The sequence below is a fragment of the Panthera onca genome, chromosome E3 (assembly GCF_046562875.1).
Source record: "Panthera onca isolate mPanOnc1 chromosome E3, mPanOnc1 haplotype 2, whole genome shotgun sequence".
Classification (NCBI taxonomy): domain Eukaryota; kingdom Metazoa; phylum Chordata; class Mammalia; order Carnivora; family Felidae; genus Panthera; species Panthera onca.
In genome coordinates this window covers 17,783,903-17,808,041 of record NC_138354.1, presented here as the reverse complement: position 1 = coordinate 17,808,041, position 24,139 = coordinate 17,783,903, and the positions used below count along the sequence as shown (strand labels likewise).

The window sequence follows — 24,139 nt, the reverse complement described above, 5'->3', positions numbered from 1 at the left end:
AGTAATACTCATTATTGAGTATTACTGAACACCCACTCTGCACACAACAGTGTGCTAGACACTGACAAGAAGTGGGGCAGTGGGGAAGGGGCAGTTAGAATATAAAAGAATGATAAGAACTTTGGTTTCAAGGGGCACAGAATTTAGTTGAGGAGTTAAATCCAACTCACATTGGAACAATTATTCAACAAACACTGTTAAGTAACAATAAGGGGGTGGGTAGGGAGTTAGAAAAACTGGAAACTACAGGTGAATTAGACATGGTTCTTGTACTTATGGAACCCACAATTCTAAAGGACCCACAAAAGTAGATGCAGATTGCTATGATTCCAGTCATGTAACGTTGGTATCACCATGAAGTAATAGGAAGCCAGAGAAGTGATAGATGCTGAATGTGGTTTCCAAAAGAGTGGAAGATAAGACTGGAGCTTTGGGGACTAGAGAAGATCTTTGGGGTGGAGAGAAGGAAATGTTTTCCAAGTAGGAGATACCACATGGAAAAAGGAACAGAAGTAGGAATGAGAAAAGTTGGGAAGGATTTGAAAAATGAGAACCAGAGAGTTTATATTGAGATAAAGTGGGCACCAGCTGGGACATGTGTAAAGGTCTTAGCTAGGCAGGGCCTTGGTAACTGGGTGGAGGCAATTTGGACTTGATGTGGTTGGGAACCAAAATAGGTTTTGAAGCACACAGAGATACAGTGAAAATCAGTACATCCCTGGGATTTCGTCAGAAGACTCACAGAAGCATTGAAGAGGTCCTGTGAGCCCACAGCCAGCACAGGGCGAAGGTTCTCAGATGAGGGGATGGGCTCCCCAGCCAGGGAGAAGTTGAAATGTAGGATGATGGGACTCAACACGTCCTCCACACAGTCCTGAGGGAGAATAGGCTTTCAAAGCCCCACTATCCTTCTCCTTACTTTCCACCACTGGCCCTTCTCAACTGCATCCATTTCCTGCTGTCCAGTCAGAATTTTGTGCAAGCTGTTCAGCCAGGTACTCTGGCCTCAACTTTCCTCTCTCAGGCCCCACTCTCCCCACCCTTTCCACCTCACCCAACAGGCAGCAGAGATGCCAGAGATTATCCTTGGGCTCCTTCTCCCCCCACCTTTCCCAGAACCCAAAGTCCTTACTGGTAAAAGCAGCTTAATGGTTTCACAGTAATCCCCCAGCCCCAGGGTTTTTCTTCGAGACAAAGTCCTGTTCTTGGTCTCATCAAAAATGGCACGAGAAATCAGGCGGCTTGGGTCTAATGCCAGATCGTACCTGACAGAGCTTTGGACATCACCTGGAGGAGAATGGGAAACAGAAGACGAAAAGTCAAAGAGAACCTCTGAAGTTCTATGCTTTTTTTTTATTCGTGCAATAAATATTTGCTGCGCACTTTCTATGGGTCATGAGATGTAACAGGTGCTGGGGATATAGGTAGAGAAGGAGATAGAGAAATATAGCCCCAAGCTCACAGTCTAGGAAAAGAGATGAGCATGTAGGACTTAATGTCACACCACGATCAACTCAACAGTGGGATCCTCAATTGTACCAAGGAGGGCTTGCTGGACGTCAGAGGTGCCTCCCTGGGTGGGCCTTGTCTGATCTCTGACCTGGAGGATGAGCAGGGGTTGGTGAAGAATGGGGAAGAGAAAATCCCAGACCATGAGAACAGTGGCTAAGACCAGAAGGGAGAGAGATGATGGCACATTTACAAAAAGGGAGAGTGGGATGAGGTGAGTTTGGAAGGGCAGAGAGGAGCAACGTCAGCAAGGACATTGTAGGGAAGGATTTCGGTCTTTCTAAATGCAAGAAGAAAGTGGTTGAAGGGTGTTAAGCAGGAAAGTAAGGAAACTAGATTTGCATTTTAGGAACAATCCCTATAGTTTCTCTATGGGGATAGGGTGGGAGCTGCAAAAAACAGACATGGGAACAGCTCAAAGTATAGGTAGGAAAGGTAGGAGGTGGCTGGGGCCAGTGGGGAGAAATGGGCAGATGTACCCTGGAGATAGAACCTATGGCCCGGGTGTGGGGAGAGGGGGAGAAAAGGGACCCAGGTTTCCAACACTGGCAGCTGGGTGGATGTGGAGGTGGTATTTGGATTCCTGGGCGCATTCTCTCCTGACGATAGGGTGGGAACCTTTATGGGGTAAGGGGCTAGACTCACTAGGAAGAAACTCACCTAAGTGGTCCAGTGAACTTTTGCGGATAGTGAGACAGACTGTGGCATTTCCAGCTTCCAGAGTGGTGGGCACCTCTTCCCAGCACTGGTACACAGCCTTTGCCACCTCTGAGGGCATGAATCTCATAGTCACCCCCACATTCAGCACTGGCTGACTCCTGAGGGTGCAAAGAGGGGCTGAGGACCTGACTCTGACCTTGGGGAGGAGAACAAGGGAGGCGGCAGCTTTTGAACTGGACACACAGAGGGAAAGGGTGGGATGTGGGGAGTTATCACCTGAGCAGCAGCACCTGTCCCCGGGCCCCCACAGCCAGGTCCACTAGTCCATCCTGGGTGAGGTCCTGACCCCCACTCAGCGACTGTCCGAAATACTGGAGTGTGGGAGAGAGCTGGGAGCTTGCAATCCGCTGGCCAAAGAGGGAAAGGAGAAGTGGAAGTCAAGGGAAGGTCATTTGAGAGGTTTGAGAATAAAGATTTGGAAAGGAGAATACAGTGAATGAAAGTAGAACTGAATGGAAAAATTGAAAAGGAGAGATGAACGGGTAGGAATGGAAAGCAAGTGTAGTGAGACCCCAGGGATCTCAGACAGAGAGAGGCAAGCTCCTTTGGTCCAATTCATGTGAGGGTACAGGCTAATGACAAAATTAAAGCATAACAATAGAAATATAATAGGTTAATTTACTCATTACGTGTATATTCCTTCATAAATATTTGATGAACAGAGTACTTAGTACTCCATTGAGTCGTCTTTACAAGAAGCCTATGGAGTTTATCATTTAATGTTTCATAGAGGGGAACTAAGGCTCACAGAGGTTAAATCAGTCACTGCCTAAGGCAACACAGCTGACATGACTGGCCAGGCATTTGACCAGGGCCTGCAATCTCTCACCCACTAAACTGCCCACAACAGATTGGAGTCTGTTTGGAGCCAAAGGACAAAAGAGAGATAATTTGCACTTAGCTGGGCCTGGTGAAGTTCATGGCAATAAACCCCTAAAAGGAGAATAGCTACTACTAAGGTCCATGACAAGAGGCACAGGGACATCAGGCACATCTAAGACATGGGAAAGGAGGTGGAACTGGAAGAGGCTTCAGAGAGGGGCCTCACCTGGCTGTGGGAGGGCCTGATGCCCAGTTCTGAGGTTCCATGAAATAGGTAGACAGCACCCCGGTTTTCTTGCTCTCCTGGGGCACCGATGGCGACGTCTGTCAGTTTATCCCCATTCGCATCCCCCAGCACTGTCAAGGCTGCCCCAAAGCGGCCCCAGGGGTGGCCCTGCTCCCCACAGAGAATGATCTCACACTGCCACCTAGCCCTCTGCAGAACAAAACCAGTGTCATGCCCCAACCCAGACAACCCCTCCACCCCACTCCCAGGCCCCACCCAGCCCAGGTCTCATCAGACACTCACCCCCTGGGGCAAGTGGCACACGGACACCTGGCCCCCCCACGTCAGCTTGTAGTGGTGTGGAGCCCCAATGAGGACAAGGTCAGAGCTACCATCTCTATCCACATCCACAGTACAGAGGGAGGCCCCAAAGTAGGAGCCAATCTGGAGGGCAGAGCGTGAAGTCACCCTGCCTGCCTGCCCCCTGCCACCAGAACCTTACCCCGTGGTCCCCCAAACCCCTTCATCTCCTCCCTCTCCATCCTTGGACACCCTGCCACCCTCATGGTCCACTCTGGATTCCTCTACACCCAACCTGGGTCCCTGCAACTTCAGCCTTTGGCTTCCATTGTCCGGACTCCTGGGTGAAGAGGACAACCTTCCCAGTATGCTGATGGCGGGGAGCCCCCAGGATCAGGCTCTTCACCCCCTTCCAAAAGGCCAGCTCGGTGGAGTAACCTGGGGGGAGGGCAGGCCTCAGCACAAAATCTTCCTCCCCATCCCTTAAGCTCCTGCCCTTTCCAGGCAGCCCATCTCCTCCCGCCTGTGCCCCCAACCACAGCTTTTTCTCACCCAGGTAAGAGTCCCTCATGTCCACGTTCTCTTGAGACACACTGATGAAAGTGGGGCTCATATTTTGGGGGTATAGGAAGGCACCTCCAGACCAGCTGAAGCTCCCCACAGCCCCCAGAACTGGTCCATCCTGGGAGGAAAGGATTCCAGGGCTAAGCAGTTTTGAGTCAAAACAAGGCAGCCTATTCCAAAGCAATGCCTGCTACCGACTCCACTCATTATTTGGAATTCTCTTTTCCTTCCCCAGTCCTGTCCAGCAGCTTCAATCCCTGACTCCTAATGTCTCTCTCAGTCCATCCCCAGTGCCACTGCTCCAGTAAGTCCCAGCTCTTCTCACCCACTGCCCTTTCTGCCTCCTATTGTGTTCTTCTTCTCCGTCCTCCTCAGTGTTAGGTTTCTTCAGACCAAATATATAGCCATCACCCAGCTGGCAACCCAAGATGGCTCCCTGTCACCAAGACCCTGAGGATGGCATCTCAGGTCCTCCCCAGACAAACCTGTGGAGTTGCTCTATGCTTTGAACACACCGAGTGTTTGACCTGGACACCTCTCCTCTCTTTCTGAGACGCAACTCCTCTCTTGGGAAGAGTCATCCTCAAAGCCACCTTCTCTGTGAGGTCTTCCTTGGCTCCCTCGGGGAGTGATAGGTGTTTCCTACTCTGCATACCTTGCTAATAAGCAAGGCAATAGCCTTTCTAAACTTTTGACTATAGATAATTTAGAACATATACAAAAGTAGAAAGAAATGCACAATGAACTCGTAAGTACCCAGGTTCAATGATCAATTCATTACCAACCTCGATTCATTTCTATGTCCCTCCAACTCACCCCCAAAACTCTTTTGAAGAAAATCCCTATGGATATTCTTAACACACATCTACTTTCACATAAGTCATGCTATTTTGTCATTTCTTTGGTCTGCATGATCTGGCCTTTCCCATCTCTCCACCCACTCCTTCCATGCTGCCCCTCACTCACCCTGCTCCAGCTATGCTGTCCCTTTTATCTCTCTAGTGCAGTAACCTTGTTCATGCTTCAGGACCTTTGCACTTGCCTTTTCCTCTCCCTGGAGCAATCTCTCCCCAGATTTTTCCACACCTATCCCTTTCTCATCATTCACCCTCAGTTGTTATTCCTCAGGCCTCCTCTGATCATCTCTCTTGCTCTCTTCTAACACAGAGCATAATCTGAAGATCTTTTGTTTGTGTTTATTGCCTCCTCCCACTGTATGTGTGCTCTTTGTGAGAGCAGGAACCTTGGCTATCCTGTTCTCTGCTGTGCTCCTAGCACCTACATACACTGCCTATATGTCTCTCTCTAAATGGACAGTGACCTTGAGGACAGGATCTCCTTCTTATTTACTTCTGGGTCCCAGGTCCCAGCACAGGGCTGGCCCAGGATTGGTGCCTGAGACCTGTTTATCAAGCATATGCTCCACCTACCATGGTGAGCACTGAACTGAAGCCTTCTTGTGACATCTCATGCTGGAAGGAGCTACTTGTCCTCGACTGGGTTCCTGTGGGAAAACAGGTCACTTAGGCTCTGGGGACCATGAGACCACAAGGACTTAGAAGGAGAAGAATGAGTCTGGGTCTCAGGTTCTGGGGCACAATTTTGGGTGACATGTGAATAGGGATGGACCCTCAGAACTGTAGGGAACAATCGGGTTGGGAACCTTTGGATTCCAAGACCAAGCTCGCCCTGTATTTACCCTCCACTGCAAAGATCTTCTCCTGCAGCTGCTTCTGGATGCTGCTGAGTGCTGCAAAGTTGTCCACCTTGAACACATGATCCTGAGAGGGCACTGAGCCAATGGTGTTCAGCTCCTCCCTGGCAGTGGGTTCCTGGAAAGCATCTCCCACCTGTGGCAGAGAGGCAGCTGAGGAGGAGCCCACCAGCCTTTCTGCATGGGTGAGATGCAGTCTCAGTCTGAGAGAGCCACGAGGAAGAGGACGTACCCCAATGGCATAGCGAATGATGCCAGCTTTCTCTGCCAGGGGCATGACATCACTGTATTCCAGGGGGTCTTTGTATTTCTGCCCATCTGTGATGACAATGAGAATCTTCTTGGCACTTTCACGGGCACCATTCCTACTATGAAACAGTTCTTTCCTGTCAAGGAAGAAAGGGAGTTGGCTCTCCTGAGATGAAACTGATTTTGAAAAGAAATCATTTGCAGCTCTAGAAGGTCATCTGGGGAGACTTTGGTGTTCTGGCACCCTTCAACTTTACCAGGAAAAATGTTAAGAAAATGCCTCAGCTACGGGTACCTCGGTGGTTTAGTTTGTTTGGTGTCAGACTTTGGCTGAGGTCATGATCTCACATCTCATGAGTTGGAGCCCCACATCGAACTCTGCACTAACAGCCTGGAACCTTTTTGGATTCTCTGTCTCCTTTTCTCTGCCCCTCCCCCAATCTCTCTCTTTCTGTCTCTCAAAAATAAATGAAAACTTAAACAAAAGAAATAGTCTCAGCCCTTTCTGAAAGCCATACAATAATTAGTAAGACCAATAATAAATGTACTCCTATGTCTTGTTCTAAAAATCCTGCCATTATGGAACCTCATTTACAGGAGACAGTGTGGTTCAGAGTAGGAGCTTTGGAGTCAGACACTTGGTCAATTGTTTTACCTCCCTGAACCTCTGCTTGTCTTCATGGAAGATGAGAATAAGAATTGTGCCATAGCTCGTCTTCAGTGTTGGCCCCAGTGTGCCACATCTGATTCCCTTCCCATAGTGAATCTGACCTGTGACTTGTTTTAATCAGTAGCATGAAATGGAAATGACACTATTCTAGTTATGGGCTTAAAAAGCCTTGGTAGCTCTTGCACTTTGGGGAGCAAAGTTGGTAGGAGTATGCCTTGTTCAGCATTTCTCCAGTACCACCCCTAGAGTGGTACCCTGGGGTGCACAAGTCAAAGATCCCAGACATTCACCCAGTTCTTTCCCAGAAGAGCCACATCTTCTGTTCTGGCCCCACCACCTAAGCCATTTCTTCATGGTCTGCCTAGCACCCAATGCTGGACAGGCACATTGTAAGCACCCAGTTAATGCAGAGAACTCACATAAATGAGGATGTGGGGGTAGAGGGATGTGAGTGAGGAGACAGGCAGAACACACTTGGCAACAATTCCTGACTCTCTGCCAGGGATGTCAAAAAGGGGTGCACCATTTTCTGGATAAAACTCTAACCACTTGTCCAGCACTTCATGTTCAGAAGCACCTCATGCATCAGATCTCATGTAATCCTTACAACCAGGATGTACATTTATCCTCATTTGACAGTTTACTGAGACTTAGATTCAGTAACTTCCAGTGTTGCCCAGATTATCAGCAGGGAGCCAGAATGAGAACTCTGATTGTCTGAACCAAAGCTTATGTCTCTGCTGCCCCAGGTGGAGTCAGAATCTAGCGAATCCAAGGCCGGCAGAGAGGACACACACTGCAGAAGAATCCCACACTATATCGGGGGGAACACTCCAGGGAGGACAGCCTCTCCACTCCCCTTTAGAGCCCCTTTCTCCAGAACTTCCTAGAACTGTGCCGACCAGCATGAGGAAGTGGTGTGGCAGTGTGTCCAAATGAGGCAGAAGGGAGAACTTACACTACTTTCAGGATGCCTGTGGCTGTAAAAGTCAGGCCTTTCAGTTGTCTGATGGGATCCACGAGGCTCTGAGGGCTTGAGCTTCTCTGGAATTTAGTGAAGGTGAAGTGGATCTCCAGATGGTTGGAGTACTGCATGAGTGAGAACTGCAAAGACCAAGAGGAAGGCCCTGGGTTTCAGGAGTTATTTTTAAATTAACTTTTATTTTAGAATAATTTTGGATTTACAATTTCCATGTGTTTTTTGAGGCTAAAACCCAGGAGGAAATTGGCCCAAAAAGAAAACTAGGAAATCAAAACCAAATAATGCTTCTTTCATACTTTGGAAATACTGCAATATTTGTTAAAATAAGATTTTTTTAAACTTTCATAACATATGAAATCAACTTGTAGGCTATATTTCCTTACTTCTCAAGAATTCATACACACATATACACTAATTAGTGAGAAATAAAATAAGAGAAATAATGAGTTGCATGGAAAACACAACAAAAAAATCATGAAGTATTTGGCCAAGTTATCTTCAGTCTAATTTCATAGCAAAACTATTTTTGCAATCCTTTCAATGCTTTTTAACAGTAAAAAAAACTTATATTTCCTGGGCCATATAAAGACATATTAAATGCCACAGGGGAATTTCCTCAGGTAAGGGCACAAATCAGCCCTGCACTGAGATCTTAGCCTTATCATGGCATAGGTCCACTGAGCCCACCCCCAGCAATGCCAGGCCTCCTCCTAGGTTGGCCTTTCCCAAAGGCGGCCACCCCCCCCCCCCAACACTCCCCAGGTCTCAGGGACCCAATCTTCACCAGTGTGTTGGTGCCCTCAAACTGTCCCATCACAGCTATGACAAAGTCCTTCATCTGCTTAAAGTCCCTTTGGTCAATACTTCCAGAGCCATCAATCAGGAAGACAATGTCCATCTCTTGACTTGGACACTCTGTAGAGAAGGAGGAAGGAATCAGAGATGCTAGTGTGGGGCCCAGCCATCTCCCAGGACCCAGAAACCCTTTCTGCTCCACAGACTTACAGTGTCATTCCTGGATTAGGAATCAATTCCCACCAAGTTTCCAGCACCCTCCACAGAGGAGGCCCAAATCCACTGCCCAAAATTTAAGAAACCAACCAAACAAAGAGAGAGAGAGAGAGAGAGAGAGAGAGAAACACAAAGAGAGATACAAACAAGAAACAGACTTTTAACTATAGAGAACAAACTCTTGGTTACCAGGAGGGAGGTGAGTGGTGGATGGGTGAAATAGGTGATGGGGATTAAGGAGCACACTTGTCATGATGAGCACCAGGTCATATATGGAATTGTTGAATCACTATATTGTACATCTGAAACTAATATAACACTGTGTGCTAACTATACTGTAATTAAAATTAAAACTTTATTTAAAAAAGCATTCTAACCACAAAAGAAAAATCTGTTGCCCAAGCCCCTTCCCCCTTATCAGGGTCCCTATTGCTTCCCACCTTCCACAAAGCCTAGAACATGGAGGAGGAAGGAAAGGACAGAGACAAGGTGGGCTCCTCATTTGCTTAGTCAACAAATATTTATTGAATACACACTCTAGGAATGTTGTAGAGCACAGGGGAAAGCAATTTAGGAAAGTGATTCAGAGTTTGTATTCTGAGCATGCCTGGGCTCAAATCCCAGCTCTTGCATCTACTAGTGGTCAACTCAAGCAAGTTATGTAACTTCACTGGGCTTCAGTTTTCCCCATCTGTAAAATGGAGATAATAATAGTGCCTAACACATGGACTAGGATAAAAAGTAATATGTGTATAAAATGCTTAAGATTGGGCCTGGCCCCCCATAAAGGTTAGCTCCTATCACCATCATCACCATGTGCCAGGTATTGTTTCAGGCCCAAAAACACACCTGCATGGATGCTAAGTTGTGCCACCAAGACACACCCCCTATCAGGACGGAGGTGCTTATCATCAGCTGCAGGTAGTTGGCTGTTGATGGCTCCCAACTGATAACTAAGCATCAGGAGTTGCCCACAGTTACACCTCCTGCTCCTGGGGGCAACCTGCATGCAGTCATGTTCCAAGCTTCTCTGAGTTGGCTGAAGCCTCTGTTCTGATCCATCACAGTCCACCCTCTTTCTCTAATGAGTCCTGCTTCCTTCATGCTCTCAGAAGTATTGCTGCTGAGAATATTCCCAAATGAGACACAGAGTTCACTTCTCAGGAAATCTGGTCTAAGTCCATAGTTTTAGAAAAGATACCATCCCTGCCTTCATGGAGTCCACACAGGGTAAAGACACACCTTATACCCATGAACAAATAAGACATTTCAGACCAACCCCAAACTCACATAAAGTGTGTGGCTTGTGTAAAGGACACAGTTGGTGCCTCCACCAGTACCCCACATCCTGTGTTGCTCTCAGTGTGGTAAGAGATCAGGCCACCACAGACAGCAATGAGGCATGATGCTGAACTGTGGCAGCTGGCCTCCTGCCACTGAAACAAAAATACTTTCTCCTCACTCCCCACACCTCCCCCATCTCGCCTATTCAACCAGCTGGTGCTTCACCCATGCTGAAAAGAAATGGAAGATCACTTTCCTCTCTGCTTCCTTGACCAGAAAATTCAGCCCTCCACATGGCTGGCCAAGAAGCCCTAAGGTGCTCCCCTCCTCACCTGTTATCTCCCAACAGCTTGGTAGCTGAAGTTCCCTGTCCCCACATCTTTCACTTGTGTGTACTTGTTAGCTGGACCACAAAACCACCCACCATATCCTCTCTCAGGCCAGCCCAGTGGCAAGTTCCCTCACAATACCACTTCTGTTCTTTGTTCCTTTTATTATATCCACTGGGCTCCCAACAGCAGGCACCAGGCTATAGCTGAGCACTGCCTGAGAAAAGACAGGTTAACATCAGGAAAGGTTGGTTTCATCTCTGAGCTTTGTTACTTCCCAACAGTGGGAACTCAGTTCTCTAAGACTCAGTTTTCTTGCTTGTGAGACAGGGATCATCCTGCCTACCAACCAGAAACTATGAGGATGCAATAAAAATGCACATCACACATCCAGCACTGTCTGGCATGCAGTCCCTTCATCCTCTACTCAGACTTGCCTTGCTTACACCAGGCTTATGTGCCTAAGTTCCATTTTCAACAAGCATCCCATCTCATGAGCCATGGAGACATCTAGAATAAAGGAGATATGTCCTAGTGCTGAAATGCCACATCCTCTATTTTGACTGCACAGACATCCAAGGTAGTTCATGGCACCCCCAAGAGTCCTGGACACCCCTCCTCCACTCTCTCTGTCCCGTCTGTAGACTCTGCTCTCACAGTTTGATTGAGAGGTGTTTCTGCTGCTATTTCACCTTTGCCTAAAATCCCACCATGCCTGGTATCATGGCTTCTCTAGTCCAAAGCATTGCTCTCAGTCAGCACCTAGAGTGCCCAGAGAAGACAGTTTACCTGTATCTTCCTCCTAGTCTAAGCACATGGTTCTAGCTAGCTAGAATATCAGTCATAACAGTAGTCACATATTATGTGCCAAGCAGAGGTCTAAGCATATATATATATATATATATATATATATATATATATATATATATATAATGTTTTAATCCTCATAACCACCTCGATTATTAAGACCCAGTTGACCAAAGAGGAAATGAAAACCAGGGAATTAGGTCACTTTCCCAAGGACACAGAAGACAGACTTATTCAGAATGACTCTCAGAGAGATGATGTTCAGTGTCCCTGGCACCACTCTCTGTGGAAGACATCAGCAACAAAATTGTGCATCACATTTTCCATGGTCCTAACGTTTGCTCCCTTTAGAAACTCATCAGTGAGTGATCAGGAATGGTCTCGTACTTGGATCCCTGGATCTATCATCCTCACCACATTTTTGACCATCCAAGGCCTTTTCTCTGAAAGCCCAAGAAGCATCTCTGCACCTGTTGGCAACTGTGAGGTCCTCATGCCTCCTTTTCCCCTTGACCAGCTTAGAGAACCTGTTGTAAGCTGCCCTTCTTACGAGGCCAGACCATGTTCCCAGACCTTCTTGGGCTCACTGAGGCCTCTGGGAAGGGGCCATGAGCACAGGAAGCCAAGACCATAGTCTTAGGCTCTGCCCACTCCTCTGTGCCAGTATGTGTATAAAACAGAAATGCTGTCTCTAAAGGGACCTACTTGGCAGGGCAGCAGGCACTGTCCGAATGGTCTGCAGGTGGGAGCCCAACAGGAAGCAAAATCCTTCTGCATACATATTCTCCCCACAGGCTCTGTGCATGGTTGGGCCGCAGGCCTAGAGGCAGAGACCTGTGTGAGCAAAGGGGCCCCAGAATTCTCCATTTTCTTCTCCCCCAGCCCAAGCCTCCTCTGGCCCCTGATCCCGCCCTTGTGACCCTTCTATGACCCAGAGAAACTCACCAGCAGCCAGGAGCGATTGTTGGAGGCTGCCAGGGACAGGCCCAGGGACATGTTCACGGCCTCTGGTGGTGCTGAGGGCAGATACACATGATCATACTCATGGGCACACCCTCATTTGGGGGGAGAATCAGGACTAGAGGCCAAGGAGAGACATTCTGGTACAGGAGGATTGAGGGCCCCAATTCCCAGGTGGAGTCACTCACTGTGCAGTGATATAGGTTGACATAGGCCAGTGGCAGCTGCACAGTCATACAACCGTCCTGTCCGGTTGACCGCCACCACCTCCAGGGGGGCTCCCACCACGAGTCTGGAGGCACAAGCATGACATATAGTTGTATGAGGGGTAAGGCCAAGGGCTCTTCAGGTGAGGAAGTATCACCATGTGACAAGGAAGTGAGAGTTTGAGAGGGAAGCTCTTGGCATTTGCCACTCATGAGGCTACTCAAAAAGGAGAGCTTCAGTTTAACCCACATGTGCTGAAGGACTATGCTGGACTTTTTGTTTGGGTATGTGTGAGGATACATAAATAAATTTGTATTTATATATACAAATGGTTTGAGTGCTGTTTTTTAACATTAACCAAAAATAAATATATTCAAAAGAAAAACATTTTCCAGCCATGAGTAAGTGCATTTTGTTTCTGGGGTACCATCATTCTGAGCCACCCAAGAAATAGATCACCTCAAGTTACATGGAAAAAAAGAATTTTTTATATTAAATATAATTTATTGTCAAATTGGTTTCCATACAACACCCAGTGCTCAATCCAACAGGTGCCCTGGAAAAAAAATTAAAGGTTATTTATTTTTGAAAGAGAGAGAGCATGAATGAGGTGGGGAGGGGCAGAGGGGAGGGGAGACAGAATCCCAAGCATGTTCCGTGCTGTCAGCACAAAGCTGAATGTGTCGCTCTAAGCCACAAACTGTGAGATCATCTCCTTAGCCAAACTCGGATGCTTAGCTGACTGAGTCAGCCAGGCACCCCTACATGGAAAAATTTTAAGCCATAAGGTACCAAAACAAAAATATTATTCTGTAATTAATTGGATAATTTAAATATAACATAAGCAATTTGAGTTGGACAACTTAAAGCAAAAGCATCAGACTCCATATCAATATCTACAGTCATATAAGTGCAAAAATTTATTTACAAAACCTTTTGAGAGGAGAGAATTTTTTAATTTAAAAAAAATGTTATCTCTGCCAACAATCTCTCCACTCAGATGAGAAAACTAGACAAATATTTGTGTGTTTTTAACTAATTAGCCAGGCAAACCACATTAGGTTAGCATTTAAATCTTCCTTCTAGAAAGCTATTCCTTTATGGAAAACTGAAATCCTTGTGGGTCTAACACTTGCTGATGAAAATCTAAATAGATGGTTAGAGATGTAGCAGTTTGGGACCTGCTGGCATAAATGGATGAGCAAACTTTTCATCTACATGTTTTTCTTTACCCTATCTATTCCTGATTCATAGGCTTAGTCTTTTCAGTGTTTGGGTTGTGTTTCAACAGACAACAGGAAAAACAATAACTTTGTAGCAATCAGCATGTCATCCAATCTATATATTTACTTTTTTGTAAATACTGGTGAACAGCAGTCAATCAATAGTTTATAGATGTGTGTGTGTGTGTGTGTGTGTGTGTGTGTGTAACTGATGGTGATGGAAGTGGGACAGTGGCTATCTTTGAATTTGTTGGATTTTGAGTGATCAGAAAAGGCCTAAGGGAATCCAGGGGAGGGGACCTGAGGATGTTTTCTGTACCTGGATCCAGGCGGCAGCTACCTGGGTATACACATATGAAAAATTTATTGAGTTGGACCTTCCAAGATTGGGCACTTCAGTTTTTGCCTTGTATATTTCAAAACAAACAAACAAACCAAAAAAAAACCCCATAACTCTGACATCTGGCATTTTCTTCCATGCCCCAGCCTGACAGCTGGGTGAGGAAGGGGGACGGATGTGCTCTTAGAACTCAGTTTCCTCAATATGCTACTTCTTGGCCAATGAAATCTTCTTGTATTCTCAGGCTCATTGCCAACTTGACCTCCTCTGTGAAGCCTTCCTAGAATTCCCTCCTGGGTTTGATCTCTTCCTTCTTATGCCTCCAGATTTCCGTTACACTTGCATCACATTGGGACTTTAACAACTTGGGTCCCTGCTGCTGGGACCTGAGAATGTGAGTTTCTGGAAGCAGGGTGAGGTACATAATTGACAGTCCCAGTGTGAGATAAAAATGTGGGCCTTTTATTCTGGGAGAAAAAAAGTTTTTTTCCCTTTTTTTTTCCTCCCCATGATCCTCCTCTTTACCTGTCCTGTCTTTACCTGTTTGCTATTTAGTGTTGATTTCCCCAAGGCACAGGGATTTTCCCAGGGCCAGTGCAAACCCCACAGACTGGGAAAACTGTGCACAGCCAACCTTGACCTTGCCTAACTCATACCAGGGGCTGAGGGCAGCAGGGGTCACTGGATAGGTGTGGGGAAGCAGGAAGCTAAGAACCACTCCACAGAAGGCTAGACTGCATGTGAGCCAAAGCTCCAAGCCTCCAGCACATCTCCACTTCCCCATCAATCTTAATGACCACACACAAATGCTAAGATCAATTCTTAATAATTTCAAGAAGAAGACTGCAAAACATTATTACAAGTGCAAGGGTAACTGTACTGGTCACTTACACTGGTCACATGCCATGAGGCGAGACCTGTCTGGAGGAGATTCAAGATCTCCCTCCTGAAGGAGTGTCTTGTCCAGAGTTTGTGACCCTTCCTGGGACCGTGAATAGTTGGTAGTAGTGGTGTCAGTGGTGTCAGACTTTGCCCATGCTGCCCTTCCTCCAGATACCTCCTAATCCATGTTCATCCATTTGCATGAAGGCTGAAGGGGTGAGGGTGGGGAGAGTGGGCAGGGCTTACCTCGATCTGCCAAACTGGGCCACACTCTGTCCAAAGCTAACTCCATCCTCTTGAAAGACCATGGGCTCCTCCACATCCAAGTTGAACCCATAATAAGAAGCAATGACTGAGGAATATGGAGAGGGAAGTGAGGGTGGGAGGAACAGTCAGAGAAGCCTCATCTCCTCTGGATACCTGACTTTTGGGATCTTGATGCCCACCCCAGTCCAGCTCATCTTCCCAGGAGAAGGGTGTTCTTTTGTTTCCTGATTTGCCATCTGTGTGGCTCCTGTCTCTCCCTTCCTCAACAATAATCAAACCACAATACAAAGGGCAACAATCCAGAGAAATGCCCCCTCAAGGATATTTCAAAGGACATGTACAACCTGAAATTGAGCCTGTCACCTCATGGTATGTTAGCTCAAGAATGCCCCTTATGATAATACAATTCATTTCCTAAACTGAGACCTTCTGAGAATGAAAGGGACACCATTAATAATTACATCATGGCCCACCCTAAGGTCCAGATGGGGAAACAGACTTAGAATTTTTTGATTAATTATTTATTATTATGTGTTTCCCATGCCCCCCTTCCTTGGTGCTAGGCTCTAAGACAACAAGGACTGCAACCATCTTGTGTTGGTGCCTGAGGCAGTGCCTGGCCCTTAACAGGTGACTAATTACTTACTATTTGTTGGCTGACCCAGAACTGCACAGGAAGTCCCTGGTAGAGCCAGGATTCCAACCCACTCTCCTGATCCTTCACATTCTCCTCTCTGGTGACTAAGCTCAAAAACCTCAGTGGAAGGTCCCCTACATTTCAAGGGCTTTTCCCACAACTCTCACTCCTAGACAGCAGGTTTCTTCTCCATTTCTACTAGAATTCCCAGCTGTCTCTGGATTGAGGAGTCAACTCCAACCCCAAAGTAGGGAAGCTCTAAGAATATAAACCATTAGGCCAGGATGTGACAGGAAAGGTCCAAACAACTGAATCTTGGGGTTCTGGGAAAAGGTCAGATGTTGAAGGTGCCATAACCCTACCATGGCCACATGCAAGGGAGCTTCACATCCCAAATCTCCTCAAAGGATGATTCTATTTCTGAGTTTGAAAAAAGAACCTATGACCAGACAAGTAGGATGATGCCAAAAGTCTCAGACTGAAATGTCTCAGAGGCCAAGAGGGTGACATCAGTGAGTGAAGTGGGTGGTGTGAGTACCAGGGAATTATGGGCACTTAGAGAATGTGGCCCTTTTAAAGGAGGTAAGCATTACCAGGGTCTAGAATTCAGAGCTCCAGACCTTCCCATGTCTCAAGAGAAGCTGAAAGTCTGGATTTTTGTGTGGAATCTGATTTTTGACTGACACACAAATCATTTCAAATGACACAGAAATGTGATCCTGTTACAGGTTCAATTTCTGGACTATTCTCTTGGCAGTCGTGGAACAACCTACCTGAAATCAAAACCAAGGACCAAGGATGAGATATCCAAAGTTTCCCTTCCCTAGTGACTTCTATGGCCTTCCCCCCTGGGGCTCTGAGGCTGACTCCTGTCAACCATACAACACACACACACACACACACACACACACACATACACACACACCAGGGGCCTGACAGAAGGTGGGGGGAAGCCTTGGGGAATGTGGAGAAGTAGTTTATTCTCCACCCAAAGTTAGCCTATGAGTCCATCTTGTCTCATCTTTGCTCAGGTTATGACCCTCCCCTGATTCCAGGCCATTCCTCTTTCCACACCAGACTCTAGACACTAAGGCACTCCCTTGCCTCACCTCCTCCACAGAGCTATATGAGCTGACCACCAGCCCCAGAATGCCCTATCAGACAGAGACGCCCCCGCCCAGACCTCTTCCAGCTCTGAGGCCCCACTTACCACCTAAGAGGAGCATAATTCCAAAAGCCATCATTGAGCAGCGTATCGAAGGAGGCGTGAAGAGCTGAGCAGCAGAGCACTGAAGGATACTCAGTGTCCTCGGGGAGAATTAAAATAATGACTCAGGCCTTCAAGTGACAGAAGGAGGGGCATAGTGAGGAAGTCTTTGGTTAATCATAGAACAGAGGCAGGGACAGGAGGCCAAAGACACTCTTGGGGAAAATCGCCCATACTCTCCCACCACCACCACCTTTAGAGATCTGGCCTAGAGATTTTAGGTCAATTTACTTGAGTTGATATTTAATATACAGAAAAAAATAAAGTAGATGGTGGGAAGGGCACTGATGCAGGGAATGGGGCCAAAGATGATGTATGATTGCTGGCTTTGAGGCTGATTTACCTACTTCCTGCAAAGAATGTCAAGGACAGTTGAGCAACTAGCTCAACTCTTGTGCTAAGCCTCTGTAGCAAACGGCACTCTCTCATCAGTTCTGTGAACCTGTGAACCTGTGAACTTCTCTCTGTGTTTGGAACCACAAAATAATTTTTGGTGGTCTTTCTTAACACAAAATGTAAAGATCTCTTCGTGTCCTCCATCTATAGCACACCTCATCTTTTAGACACAATCTCAAATGAATTAACATTTCATACATAATCTTTAATTTGGGACTTCCTTTCCCAAGCAAAGCTTGAGGGTAACTAATATTTCACTGATTTCAGCAACTGTAAAGATTTCCAATTTTGCTCAATTTTATTATCACTTGTCTCAGCAAAAGTTTTTCTGTTAATTTCCACTCATTAAAAAACAACAACAACAATAATAAGGGCATATTGGAAAAAGATATTCAAATACTTATGAAAACCACACAGTGTCACAAAAGTATCTTTCTCCTAGGCCTGGTAATGAGTTTTCCAAGGCTCTGACTCCTTCAACAGTTGCTGTAGGTGATGTTCCTCAACTCTAGTATCTTCAGGGCACTTAATAGGGGTTTCACACTTAGCAGAACCACCAACTCTTTGTAAAACTTTTAAAGCTTTTGATATGATAATTTATAATAAACATATATTTGGTCTTTGTCTTCTCTGGCACAGAGCTCCTAAAATTCTTGGAATTCCCAAGTGATAAGAACAATATAATTGTCTCATGCTACAAGGGGACCTTGGGGAAGCAACTAAAAATGGGAACTGGTCACAGTGCCTGAGTGGCTCAGTTAGTTGAATGTCTGACATCAGCTCCGTCATGATCTCATGGTTCATGAGTTCAAACCCCATATTGGGCTCACTGCTGTCAACGCAGAGCCCGCTTCAGATCCTCTGTACCCCTCTATCTCTGCCCCTACCCCACTCAGTCTCTCTCTCTCAAAAATGAATAGATATTTATTTTAAAAATGTGACTGGCTGCCAGTAGAGACAATCATGGGATTAGAGGTTTGGAAGTTTCAGTCCCACCTCCCCAATTTCCTGGGAGGAGAGAGGGGCTGGAGATTGGGTTCAATCATCAATGGTCAATGAATGATTTAATTAATCACACCTATGTAATGAAGCCTTCATAAAAATCCAAAAGCACGGAATTCTGGAAGCTTCCAGGTAGGCAAAAACATGGAGATTTGGGGAGAAGGCCATGATTGGAGAGGACATGAAGGCTTCATGCCCTTTCCCTATTCCTTGCCCTAGGCATCTCTTCCATCTCGCTGTATGTGAGTTATATCCTTTTATAATAAATCTGTAATTTGGTAAGTAAAATGTTTTGCCGAGTTCTGTGAGCTACTCTAGGAAATTAATCAAACCCAAGAAAGGGGTCATTGGGACCTCCAATGTATCAGAAATGGGTCAGAAGCACATGTGTTGTATATTGGTTTAATATGATTTCAAATCCCCTTGTTTATAACCAAGACAAAATAAAATTGCTTTTAGAAGTGAAGTTGTTTTCATCATCAAAGGCAAGGGAAACAAAAGCAAACATGAACTATTGATACTTCAAGATAAAAAGCTTCTGCACAGCAGGGTAACATTCAACCAAACTAAAAGGCAGCCTAGAGAATGGGAGAAGATATTGGCAAATGACATATCTAATTAAGGGTTAGCACCCAAAATCTATAAAGAACTTATCAAACTCAAAACCCAAAAAACAACCCAGTTAAGAAATGGGCAGAAGACATGAATGGACACTTTTCCAAAGAAGACATCTAGATGGTAAATGGACACATGAAAAGATGCTCAACATCATGTATCATCAGGGAAATATAAATCAAAACCATAATGAGATAACACCTCACACCTGTCTGAATGGCTGAAATTAAACACAAGAAACAACAGGTGTTGGGAGAAAGGGGAAACCTCTTTGCACTGTTGTTGGGAATGCGAACTGGTTCAGCCACTCTGGAAAACACTATGGAGGTTACTCAAAAAACTAAAAATAGAGGGGCCCCTGAGTGGCGCAGCTGGTTACACATGTGACTCTTGATCTCGGTTCAGGTCATGATCTCACAGTGTGTGGGTTCAAGTCCCGCATCAGGCTCTGTGCTAATGGCAGAGCCTACTTGGGATTCCATCTCTCCTTCTCTCTGCCTTTCCCCAGCTTGTTCTCTCTCTCTCTCTCTCTCACTCTCTCTCTCTCTCTCTCTGTCTCCTCTCTCTCTCTCTCAAAATAAATAAGTAAACTTAAAAAAAAAAACCTAAAAATAGAACCCGGCAATCACACTATAAGATATTTACCTAAAGGATAAAAAAATACACATTCAAAGGGGTACGTGCACCTCAATGTTTATAGCAGCATTTTCAAAAATAGCCAAACTATGGAGAGAGCCCAAATGTCCATTACCTGATGAATGGATAAAGAAGATATATATCTATACATATACATACAACGGAATATTACTCACCCATCAAAAAGAATGAAATCTTGCCATCTGCAATGACATGGATAGAACTGGAATGTATTATGCTAAGCAAAATAAGTCAGAGAAAGAAAATACAATATGACTTCACTTATATGTGGAATTTAAGAAACAAAACAGATGAACATATGGAAAGGGGGAAGAAAGTGGAGAGAGGAGAAAAAAAACCATGAGAGATTCTTAACAACAGAGAACAAACTGAGGGTTGACAGTGGGAGGTGAGTGAGAGATGGGCTAGAAGGGTGATTGGTATTACAGAGGGCACTTGTTGTGATGAGCACTGGGTATTGAATGTAAGTGATAAATCACTGAATTCTACTCCTGAAACCAATATTGCATTATATGCTGGCTAACTAAAATTTAAATTAAAAAAGAAGTAAAGTCATTTTAATATAAAAATAAAGGAGTTGTGTCAGTATATCAGTATCTCATCTCTTCTCACTGATATGAACTTAGTAGCTAAGCTGCTGAAGGGCCCTGCTGAAGAAGGATTACCAGTCAAAATATGTGAAGAAGCTTCCTGGGTTGTTCATTTTAGCCATTCTGACCGGTGTGAGGTGGTATGGGAACACTTTTGCATTGTTGGTGAGAATGCAAACTGGTGCAGCCACTCTGGAAAACAGTGTGGAAGTTACTCAAAAAATTAAAAATAGAATTATCCTATGACCCAGCAATAGCACTGCTAGGAATTTACCCAAGGGATACAGGAGTGCTGATGCATAGGGGCACATGTACCCCAATGTTTATAGCAGTGCTTTCAACAAGCACCTAAATGTCCATCAACTGATGAATAAGTAAAGAAGATGTGATTTATATATACAATGGAATACTACTTGTCAATGAGAAAGAATGAAATCATGCCATTTGCAACCATGTGGATGGAACTGGAGGGTGTTATGCTAAGTGAAATAAATCAGTCAGAGAAAGACAGATACCATATGTTTTCACTCACATGTGGATCTTGAGAAACTTAACAGTAGACCATGGGGGGAAGGGAAGGAGAAAAAAGAGTAACAGAGAGAGGGAGGCAAACCATAAGAGACTCTTAAATACAGAGAACAAACTAAGGGTTGATGGGGTGGGGGAGAAAGGAAAGTGGGTGATGGTCATTGAGGAGGGCACTTGTTGGGATGAGCACTGGGTGTTGTGTGGAAGCCAATTTGACAACAAATTATATTTAAAAATATATATGAAGAAGCAACTCTCAAAAGGGGACATTTAGACTACAAATACCAAGATTTTGTGAGGGATATCCATGAGTATTTAGTCTGAGCAAGGCTACAATTTACTGATCTGAATAGCCTTCTGAAGACCTTGGGGAAATTAACTCCTGCCATGGTAAAACTAGCAATGGTGAAAGCCATGCAGCAACTCTGTGAAGGAGATCATCTTGCCCACCTACACCTTGGCATCTTTTCCTATCAACATGCTGTAGTAACCAGGGAATTTTACTTTCGCACTGGCAGCTGGACATCAGTTCTTGGTTGGCTAAACTGTCTCTGCTGATTATCAACTCTATAAACAACACCACAACTAAACTTGGATTCTATTCCTTTCATCTCCCCTCACCTGGAACAATAGTGTGACAAATCCATCATTGTTTTGGAGTATGTTAGAAAACCGCCAGAGGATTAGCAGAAGGGAGTCTCCGGAGTCAAGCGCAGACTAGAGGCCCACGGAAGAGTGTAGGAAGGGCGGCGAGGCGGTGCGCGCTCCACGGATTGGCGGGAGGGAGCCGGGGCGGAGGGGCGGCTCGCCGGCCAAGCAGAGCCCCCGAGTCTGGCTGGCAAAAGCGGAGGGGCCGGACAGACTGTGTTCCCACAGCAAGCGCGACTTAGCGTCTGGGAGGTCATAAGTTAACAGCTCTGCGCGGAAAGCGGGAAGGCTGGAGGACAAAGGGAGGGAGAGCTGCTGAGCCCCCGGACGGCAGAGCTCAGCTTGGCGGGGAACAAAGGCGCCAGCGCCATCTCCCCCGCCCATCCCCCAGCCAAAATTCCCAAAGGGAACCAGTTCCTGCCAGGGAACTTGCTCGCTCCGCGCAAACACCCAACTCTGTGCTTCTGCGGAGCCAAACCTCCGGCAGCGGATCTGACTCCCTCCTGCTGCCACAGGGCTCCTCCTGAAGTGGATCACCTAAGGAGAAGCGAGCTAAGCCTGCCCCTCCAGCCCCCGTGCACCTTGCCTACCCACCCCAGCTAATACGCCAGATCCCCAGCAACACAAGCCTGGCAGTGTGCAAGTAGCCCAGACGGGACACGCCACCCCACAGTGAATCCCGCCCCTAGGAGAGGGGAAGAGAAGGCACACACCAGTCTGACTGTGGCCCCAGCAGTGGGCTGGGGGCAGACATCGGGTCGGACTGCGGCCCCGCCCACTAACTCCAGTTATACACCACAGCACAGGGGAAGTGCCCTGCAGGTCCTCACCACGCCAGGGACTCTCCAAAATGACCAAACGGAAGAATTCCCCTCAGAAGAATCTCCAGGAAATAACAACAGCTAATGAACTGATCAAAAAGGATTTAAATAATATAACAGAAAGTGAATTTAGAATAATAGTCATAAAATTAATCGCTGGGCTTGAAAACAGTATACAGGACAGCAGAGAATCTCTTGCCACAAAGATCGAGGGACTAAGGAACAGTCACGAGGAGTTGAAAAACGCTTTAAACGAATTGCAAAACAAAATGGAATCCACGATGGCTCGGCTTGAAGAGGCAGAGGAGAGAATAGGTGAACTAGAAGATAAAGTTATGGAGAAAGAGGAAGCTGAAAGAAAGAGAGATAAAAAAATCCAGGAGTATGAGGGGAAAATTAGAGAACTAAGTGATACACTAAAAAAAAAAATAATATACGCATAATTGGTATCTCAGAGGAGGAAGAGAGAGGGAAGGGTGCTGAAGGGGTACTTGAACAAATTATAGCTGAGAACTTCCCTGAACTGGGGAAGGAAAAAGGCATTGAAATCCAAGAGGCACAGAGAACTCCCTTCAGACGAAACTTGAATCGATCTTCTGCACGACATATCATAGTGAAACTGGCAAAATACAAGGATAAAGAGAAAATTCTGAAAGCAGCAAGGGATAAACGTGCCCTCACATATAAAGGGAGACCTATAAGACTCGTGACTGATCTCTCCTTTGAAACTTGGCAGGCCAGAAAGGCTTGGCACGATATCTACAGTGTGCTAAACAGAAAAAATATGCAGCCGAGAATCCTTTATCCAGCAAGTCTGTCATTTAGAATAGAAGGAGAGATAAAGGTCTTCCCAAACAAACAAAAACTGAAGGAATTTGTCACCACGAAACCAGCCCTACAAGAGATCCTAAGGGGGATCCTGTGAGACAAAGTACCAGAGACATCACTACAAGCATAAAACATACAGACATCACAGTGACTCTAAACCCATATCTTTCTATAATAACACTGAATGTAAATGGATTACATGCGCCAACTAAAAGACATAGGGTATCAGAATGGATAAAAAAACAAGACCCATCTATTTGCTGTCTACAAGAGACTCATTTTAGATCTGAGGACACCTTTAGATTGAGAGTGAGGGGATGGAGAACTATTTATCATGCCACTGGAAGTCAAAAGAAAGCTGGAGTAGCCATACTTATATCAGACAAACTAGACTTTAAATGAAAGGCTGTAACAAGAGATGAAGAAGGGCATTATATAATAATCACAGGGTCTATCCACCAGGAAGAGCTAACTATTATAAATGTCTATGCGCCAAATACCCGAGCCCCCAGATATATAAAACAATTACTCATAAACATAAGCAACCTCATTGATAAGAATGTGGTCATTGCAGGGGACTTTAACACCCCACTTACAGAAATGGATAGATCATCTAGACACACAGTCAATAAAGAAACAAGGGCCCTGAATGATACATTGGATCAGATGGACTTGACAGATATATTTAGAACTCTGCATCCCAAAGCAACACAATATACTTTCTTCTCGAGTGCACATGGAACATTCTCCAAGATAGATCATATACTGGGTCACAAAACAGCCCTTCATAAGTTTACAAGAATTGAAATTATACCATGCATACTTTCAGACCACAATGCTATGAAGCTTGAAATCAACCACAGGAAAAAGTCTGGAAAACCTCCAAAAGCATGGAGGTTAAAGAACACCCTACTAACGAATGAGTGGGTCAACCAGGCAATTAGAGAAGAAATTAAAACATAAATGGAAACAAACGAAAATGAAAATACAACAATCCAAACGCTCTGGGATGCAGCGAAGGCAGTCCTGAGAGGAAAATACATTGCAATCCAGGCCTATCTCAAGAAACAAGAAAAATCCCAAA

The 24,139-nt window shown here is 45.6% G+C and overlaps 2 protein-coding genes across 6 annotated transcripts in view; one reads left to right on the top strand and one right to left on the bottom strand.

Moving 5' to 3' along the window:
• The window catches only part of LOC132677228 (integrin alpha-D-like), a 165,255-nt gene that overhangs the window by 34,926 nt on the left and 106,190 nt on the right, over positions 1-24,139 (top strand). The gene's annotated exons all lie outside the window — the stretch shown is intronic.
• LOC132676607 (integrin alpha-D-like) overlaps positions 1-24,139 on the bottom strand; it is a 70,979-nt gene that overhangs the window by 13,394 nt on the left and 33,446 nt on the right. For 2 of the 5 annotated variants that reach the window (XM_078440028.2, XM_078440033.2), the window contains exons 1-18: positions 16,914-17,116; positions 15,046-15,151; positions 12,336-12,439; positions 12,133-12,203; positions 11,893-12,007; positions 8,541-8,671; positions 7,733-7,878; positions 6,088-6,241; positions 5,841-5,991; positions 5,572-5,645; positions 4,130-4,259; positions 3,873-4,015; positions 3,581-3,721; positions 3,278-3,487; positions 2,446-2,576; positions 2,170-2,327; positions 1,133-1,287; positions 743-874 (exon numbers count right to left, since the gene is read on the bottom strand). In XM_078440028.2, the coding sequence (XP_078296154.1) occupies positions 743-874; positions 1,133-1,287; positions 2,170-2,327; positions 2,446-2,576; positions 3,278-3,487; positions 3,581-3,721; positions 3,873-4,015; positions 4,130-4,259; positions 5,572-5,645; positions 5,841-5,991; positions 6,088-6,241; positions 7,733-7,878; positions 8,541-8,671; positions 11,893-12,007; positions 12,133-12,203; positions 12,336-12,439; positions 15,046-15,151; positions 16,914-16,947 (2,286 nt within the window). In that variant the 5' untranslated portion in view covers positions 16,948-17,116. Of the gene's footprint in view, positions 1-742; positions 875-1,132; positions 1,288-2,169; positions 2,328-2,445; positions 2,577-3,277; positions 3,488-3,580; positions 3,722-3,872; positions 4,016-4,129; positions 4,260-5,571; positions 5,646-5,840; positions 5,992-6,087; positions 6,242-7,732; positions 7,879-8,540; positions 8,672-11,892; positions 12,008-12,132; positions 12,204-12,335; positions 12,440-15,045; positions 15,152-16,913; positions 17,122-24,139 lie in introns of those variants that run through there. The other 3 variants (XM_078440031.2, XM_078440030.2, XM_078440032.2) reach the window with 3 other exon arrangements.